The 7,183-nt window shown below is 36.9% G+C and overlaps 2 protein-coding genes across 3 annotated transcripts; one reads left to right on the top strand and one right to left on the bottom strand.

Annotated features, from left to right (window-relative positions):
* Positions 1–1,804: 1,804 nt before the first annotated feature.
* LOC103495911 (cytochrome P450 81Q32-like) lies at positions 1,805–4,371 on the top strand. The gene is made up of 2 exons (XM_008457590.3): positions 1,805–2,698; positions 3,671–4,371. Exons 1-2 carry the CDS (start codon positions 1,826–1,828, stop codon positions 4,295–4,297), a joined length of 1,500 nt encoding a protein of 499 aa, XP_008455812.1. The 5' UTR covers positions 1,805–1,825; the 3' UTR covers positions 4,298–4,371.
* A 347-nt stretch (positions 4,372–4,718) lies between these two features.
* LOC103495913 (uncharacterized) lies at positions 4,719–6,812 on the bottom strand. 2 transcript variants are annotated; one of them, XM_017046384.2, is made up of 3 exons: positions 6,481–6,812; positions 6,302–6,400; positions 4,719–5,234 (listed from the first exon to the last, which is right to left on the bottom strand). In XM_017046384.2, the coding sequence occupies exons 1-3, from the start codon at positions 6,718–6,720 to the stop codon at positions 5,196–5,198; spliced, it is 378 nt and encodes a 125-aa protein (XP_016901873.1). In that variant the 5' UTR covers positions 6,721–6,812; the 3' UTR covers positions 4,719–5,195. The 2 variants fall into 2 exon arrangements, with proteins under 2 accessions (XP_016901873.1, XP_008455813.1); XM_008457591.3 differs by having other exon boundaries at positions 4,719–5,227; positions 6,481–6,803.
* Positions 6,813–7,183: the final 371 nt, after the last annotated feature.

The following is a 7,183-nucleotide window of genomic DNA, read 5'->3' as shown; positions in this document are numbered from 1 at the left end:
TCAATCCTAAAAAATAAACAACCCCCTTCAATTTTTCAATATAACACAACACCCTCACCCCCAATCCTAAATTCAAATTCAAAATTTCAATACACAACTCCTCCTTCCTCTCACATTTTCAACACACAGCCCCCTCAAATTTAATTTTCAATACACAACTCCCCTCAAATTTTCAATTCTCAAATCCATAAAACACATTAAATTGAAATTGAATCCTAAAACTTATTCCAAAACTAATACAACAACTGAATCACAAAACAAATTTCAACCCTAAATCATAAAAATAATTTCAAAGAAAACCTATACCTAAACTAAAACTAATCTAATCCTAAAACCTTAACTAAACCTAAACTAAACCAAAAAAAAAAAACTAAATTACTTACCGGAGTTAGGAGCGGCAATGATAAGAGAACAAAGGCGATAGTGGCAAAGTGGATGAATAAAAGCGAGCGACAGGCGGACGACGAACTTCTTCTTCTCCTCGGCCTTTCTCTCATTTTCTTTCTTTCTTTTCCTTTTGTTTATGTGATTTACAGAACATAAAGAGTTCTTTTTATGAGGGCACTCCCAAAAAACCACAAAAACGTGAGGAAAGACGCTCAGTCCCGACCCATTAGTAATCGGATGGTATTGTTGAATAATAATCTTGACGCATTACTAATGGTGTCGGGATATATTAGCCCATGTCCCGATGTTGTGCATGGCGCATTGGGGAAAAGCAAACATATTATTTAATTATTTCCTTCCCCTCGACCCTGGTTCGAAAAACATCGACAATTGGAGTAAAAGTCCCGACGTCTGTTGCATGACATTGAAGAACGTGTGACAATTAAATAATATATTTGATTTTTCCCGACGTCTTGTTCATAGGCATCGAAAATACAGTAGCTTATCCCAACATCTCTCAAAAGGAGTCAAAGAAAATCGAATATAAATTTAATTGTCACACATTTCCCGATGTTTATGTTACTGACGTAGGGAGAGGTCTACCTTAGCCCAACGTCCATTTAACAGCGTCAGGATATGTGAACTTCACCAACGTAGGGGATAGTGCGTCGGGGGAATACCTGTCTCCCGACATTGTTTTCTCTAACGTCGATTTATGCGTTGGATGACTCTTGATTTCTAGTAGTGTGATTTGGATGGCATTTTTATAATTATGTGTGATTGGGCTTGTTAAAACAAATCGTTTATTCTGATATAAACGATCGTGTATACACATCTGACGATCGTTTAGATTATATTATAATACGAAAATTTATATTTGATGTTTTTCACCATCGTTTATAATTTATTATTCGATTGTTTAAATGTGAAGCATTTTCTTTATTGTTTAAAATAAACTACACATTCATGTATCATGATCTAAATAATTGTTTAGATTGTAGTATACCATTGTTTAGAAGAAGATTATTTGCGTGTTTGTAACCGATTTGTTGCATGTGGACTAGAGTATTTTTGATGTTACAGTTGTGAGCCCGTAGATGTTTTGTTTTTTCCAAATTGTTTGTAATTATTTGACCGGTTTATCGTATATTTTTGAAAAAACCTCAAAAGAAATTAACACTACATTTATAAATAGTTTCGATAACACTATTTGTGAAAATATTTTGCAAAATGAAGATATTTTATGAGTTAATCCTAATTAAGTTACACGTGACATGATGAGCCCGCGACAAAATCAATTATATAAAAGCAATTTGCCACTTGGCAATTTCTTATTGAACAACTGGACCCCACATGTCGGCAAAAGGGACAGCATATATGTCCATCAATCCATTAAGAAAGCCAAATTTCCATTGATAACGACTATCAAACAATTCAAATGGATTTTCTCTCTGCTTTCTTTCTTCTCTTTCTTTCTTTCCTTTTACTTCAACAACTGAGAACCCGCCGGAGAAATCTGCCTCCCAGCCCACCGTCCTTTCCGATTATCGGTCATCTCCATCTCCTACAACGCCCAACCCACCGGAACTTCCAAAACATCGCCGCCAAATACGGACCCATTTTCTCTCTCCGATTCGGATCTCGCCTTGCTGTCATAGTCTCTTCACTCCAAATAGCCCAAGAATGCTTCACCAAACACGATCTCATATTCGCCAACCGCCCGCGTTTGCTGAGCGGAAAATACTTCGGCTACAGCTGGACCACCATGACTACCGCCTCTTACGGCGACCATTGGCGGAACCTCCGCCGCCTCGCCGCCATGGAGATCTTCTCCCCGACGCGCCTCAACGCGTCTCTCGCCTTCCGTAAGGATGAAATCCGGCGATTGTTGGTCAAACTCCATTCGGAATCATTCGCCAAGGTGGAGTTGACGCCCATGTTTTCGGAACTGAGTTTCAACATCGTGATGAGGGTCGTGGCTGGAAAGAGGTACTACGGCGAGAAGGTTTCCGATGAGGCGGAAGCGAGGGAGTTCAGAGAGCTTATGGATGAGGTTTCGCGTCAGGGAGGAACTTCGCAATGGGTGGATTTCATGCCGATTTTGAAATGGATAGGGTTTGGTGCATATGAGAAGATTTTGACGAAATCGGCGATATGGGCCGATCGATTTGTGCAAGAATTGATTGAAGAACATCGGAATAAGAAAGTATTGGGAAGAGAAGAACAGAGTTCTCTGCTTCATCGGCTTCTGGAATTGCAGCTCTCACAACCGGAATATTACACCGATCAGATCATCAAAGGGCTTGTTCTGGTTAGTAATCCAACCTCTTCTTGATTAATCTAATCGGTTTTTGCTTTTCATTCTTTGCTTTGTCATAGTGGGAGACTGAAACAGAGTTGATCTAACTTGAATATTGTTAAGCAAATAGAGAATGGAAGAGTCTGGTTGACTGTCACTTACTTTATTAACTAATCAAAAGTAAAAATGTTCCCTTTTTATCTTTCTTCTTCTTTCCTGGACGAACTTCCGAAACTCTTTTTGTCTTTTTGTCCTCTTTCCTTCTTCAGTTCTTGTTCTGTTTCTTCTCCAACAGAACCAACTTTGGTAAAATCGTTCTTTTCTTCCCTTTTTTCTGTTCTCTTTTCTTCCTATCCGGTGTGACCAACTTTAACCAAAAATATCACACACCAGCTACGTGTGTGAGAGAGGGATGGAGAGTGATCTGTGACTGAGGAAAGGGAGAGAGAGCGAGAGAAAGAAAGAAAGAGCTAGATGAGCTTTTCATGGGCTGAGTATATTTTGTTAATTTCACCAACGTTCCTGCCCATCAAGTTTCTCCGCAGCTAAGTTAGTTTGCTCTGAATAATTTCAATAATTTTTATTTTATTTCTTTCTAATTTGAATATTGCACTTCATTTACTAAGAAAAGTTCACACAATTTCATCATAAATTTCTTTTAAACAGATTCTATTTTGTATAAAAATGAGTTATTCTTATCAACAGCCCAAAACGTTGAAAGGGATAACTCTATCACAATCGTTTTAAACTTTTACAAATGAGGATCGAGTCATCAAGACGAACCCATTTTAATATTAAAAAGAAAACTAAAATGGACATTTCAAAATCGAGGAACTAGAATGTGTTGATGTTCAAAAGTACAAACGAAAAAGAAAAAATTTGAAAAGACAAAATTGAAACTAAGCAAAACACAATATTTTATCCAAATCTTACTATTGTGTGTTGCTTTTGTTTTCAAGTATTGGATAAAACATTGTTGTGTAGGTTTTGTTGCGTGCGGGAATAGACACATCATCTGTGACCTTGGACTGGGCAATGACTGAATTACTGAACCATCCGGAGGTATTAGCCAAAGCCAAAGCTGAGATAGACACCAAGATCGGTCAAGATCGACCCGTTGAGGAATCAGATATCGCCAACCTCAACTACCTTCAAGCCATTATTTCTGAAACCTTTCGTTTGCACCCTCCAGCCCCGATGCTTCTCACACACTATTCCTCTGACGACTGCTGTGTTGCAGGCTACAACATTCCTCGTGGGACCATGTTATTGGTCAATGCTTCAGCAATTCACAGAGACCCGAAGTTGTGGGATGACCCAACTAGTTTCCGACCAGAGAGATTCTTGGGAGCAGGGAATGAGTTACAGACCAACAAACTCATTCCTTTTGGAATTGGAAGGAGGGCTTGTCCTGGAGAAATTATGGGTTTACGTGTTGTAGGATTGACTTTGGGTCTTTTGATTCAATGCTACGAGTGGAAAAAAGTTGGATATGAAAACGTAGACACGACTGAATATGGAGGTATCACCATTCTCAAAGTGAAGCCTGTGGAGACCATGTGTAAACCTTGTCCAGTTATGGTAAAAGTTCTATCAAATGGCTTGGACTAAGTTTTACCAACGTTTGGTTACAGCCTTTGTTATATTTAGGGCTTGAATAAATAATGTGATTTCGATGTTCTCAAGATTTTATGTATATATATAATCGGAACTTAAAATATATAAATCTACCTTCAGCAAACAGTTCAAAAAATTGAATGTTCTCAAGCTTTAATTTATATATTTATATGTGTATGTATTATATGACTACACATTAAACACTCAAAATAGAACTGAAAAAGTATCTAATAATCTTGGTCAAATTTTAGATCAGAACTGCCATTGAACTCAATACTAGATTTAATACATTTATTCTAGAAAGGAACATTCATCTCCTTAAAAACTTTTCATAAAAAATTATCTACCAAATCAATGTTCTACAATAATTAAAAAAAAAAACAAAATGATTTAAAGAAAAAACCGTGAAATATAAAAAATAAGATAAAATAGCACTCAACCAAAAACTTTCCACAACCAAATTACCTTACAGACACCTTTTCACAAAGGTAAAAATAAGTCCATTTCAATGTAGATTTCAATATGAAATCCAGTAAGAACTCGACGACCAAGGCTAGTTCAATACAAACGACAACAATACAGCCAAACTGTGGCTACATATTACAAACTATCCTCGAACATTAAAGCTTGAAATCGAGTTCGTTTTGTATGTCAAAGTGTATACAAAATCACCAGCCACATTATATCATTTCTGCATGGTTAGAGAGAGGAACCTTCGCTTCGATTAGGCTTTTGAGATCTGAAGATCAAATCACGATCATCAAATTTTGGGAGCCAGTCATTAGTTGCAGGATTGCCTTTGTAGCCACCATGATGATGAACCCTCCCATTTGCAACATCATTAATAAACTCGTGAGGTTTATTCTGATTATGAACTCCATTTTCTCCTCCTTCATTCCCTACCTGTATGAACCCACTCCCAGTCTACTCCCTCCAAAATGAATAATAATAACAAAGAATTAACTCACATAGTTATTAAGATTTCCCTTTTAAAAAAATCAAATGTTTTTACAGGAAAGATGATGAAAACTATTCGAAGAAGAACTTGGGACTTGTTTGGAAGACTGAACTGTAAGAGGTTCATCCTAACGTTGAAAAAATTGACAAAAAAGAAAGAGACTGCTCACTTGAGAAACTTGTGAGTAAGAAATTTTTATTTAGAAAATTTTGAAAAGATTGACACTTTTGGAGAGAACACTGTTTTACTCTCTAAACATCCATTCACTTTCACTTAAACATCCATTCACTTTCACTTAAAGTTAACACCTATTCACTTTCCCTCAAAGTTAATCTCTTAGCAACTCTCTTTCTCTCTTCCTCTTTTTGCTTACTTTGCTTGCTTGCGTTTTTTAGTTCACAAATAAAGATCACACCTCCTATTTATAGCCATGAAATCTTTTGGAGCCCAAGCCAAAGATTTCAATAAATTCTATACTAAATATTTCAAATCTCAATTCTTATTTAAAAAATAACTCTATAATTCCTTAACTCAATAAAATCTACTATGCTTCTAGACTTTTTCTTTTAAATATTTATTTACACCTTTCAACATAATTCTAGAAATTTAATCAACACATTTGGGTTGATAGTCTGTCTTACACCCCTTTCTGACCAGTTTTTTCATAACCCTTTCTGACCAGTTTTTTCAATAACCCTTGTTACATTAAATGACCTTCCAAACATCTCTATAGTAATAAGATATTGTCTACTATGATCATAGATCTCGACTATAGTTTTTTTGTTTTTTTTTTCACTCCAACAAATTTCAATAAGAGAATATAGGTTGTCCCCACTTATATACTATATTCATCCCCTTACTTAGATAAGGGATGTGGGATTTTGGTAGCATTCCCAAACCCATTCCAATCTCACAGACAGGTCTTTATGGTAATAGCCAGCATATTAGATTTAATCTAATTTAAACTCAAAACAAACCACAATCCTCAATAAGAAAACCCAAAAAAAAAAAAAAAAAAGTTGCGGGAGAGAAAGAGAAACCTTATGATGACGTTTTTCAATCGAATCCAACTCCTTGTAGTATTCTGTCTCCAAATAGTCCTCCTGCACCAAACAATCCCCATCTCCCAAGCGTAAAGCCTGCAAAAATTCTTCAAAAGTTCATACCCAGATCACGATTCCCGAAGAAAAAAACAAATGTAACAAACGAGGAATAGTACATGAGATTGGGACTGGAGATTTCTGAACTTATCAAGCTCCGGAATAGCCTTTTCTGAGGTGAATCCAGATGGGTTTTCAGTCAAGGAGTCGGATTCGCTCCGGCTCGGTTTCATCGGCCGCTTGGGGGCGATGGAATCAAACTGGGCTCTGATCTGATCAGTGATTCGCATCTGTTCCTCGTTGTCCAACACGATGTCGCTCCGGCTTGGCTTGGTCGCAGTGCACCGCGGCGCAGCCATGGAGGTGGTTCTGGTGCAGTTTGGCAGTTTCTCGATGTGTGATTTTTGGTTGTTGAATTTGATTGTGTTTGGCGGTGGTTTAAATAATATTATATAGTGGGGACAAACGCATGGACGTCCAAAGTTTGAAAGTGAGTGCTTCTGTCTTGGATTTGATAGGAATGCGGGATTTTCATGGGCTTTTGATTTTGGATTGCCATGACTCATGAGCGCGTCCACAATCTTGGCTTTTTATTAGCCACGCATAATGGGCCAAAGGGGTAACTAACGAGCATAGTAAGAATAATATGACAATTCGGATAATTCTGGATCGCCAAATTCATACTATGTGTTAGATTGGGTTAGTTTAAAATAAGACGGACAAGATCAATCACAAAAATTTTTTACTTCCACAAATTTATTTTTAAATTGACAAAAGAGCAACATATAAAATTTTTAAATAAAAATTTGGAAAGTAATACCT

Source organism: Cucumis melo, chromosome 11, assembly GCF_025177605.1.
Source record: "Cucumis melo cultivar AY chromosome 11, USDA_Cmelo_AY_1.0, whole genome shotgun sequence".
NCBI classification, from domain to species: Eukaryota; Viridiplantae; Streptophyta; class Magnoliopsida; order Cucurbitales; family Cucurbitaceae; genus Cucumis; species Cucumis melo.
This window is presented reverse-complemented; position numbering and strand designations above follow the sequence as displayed.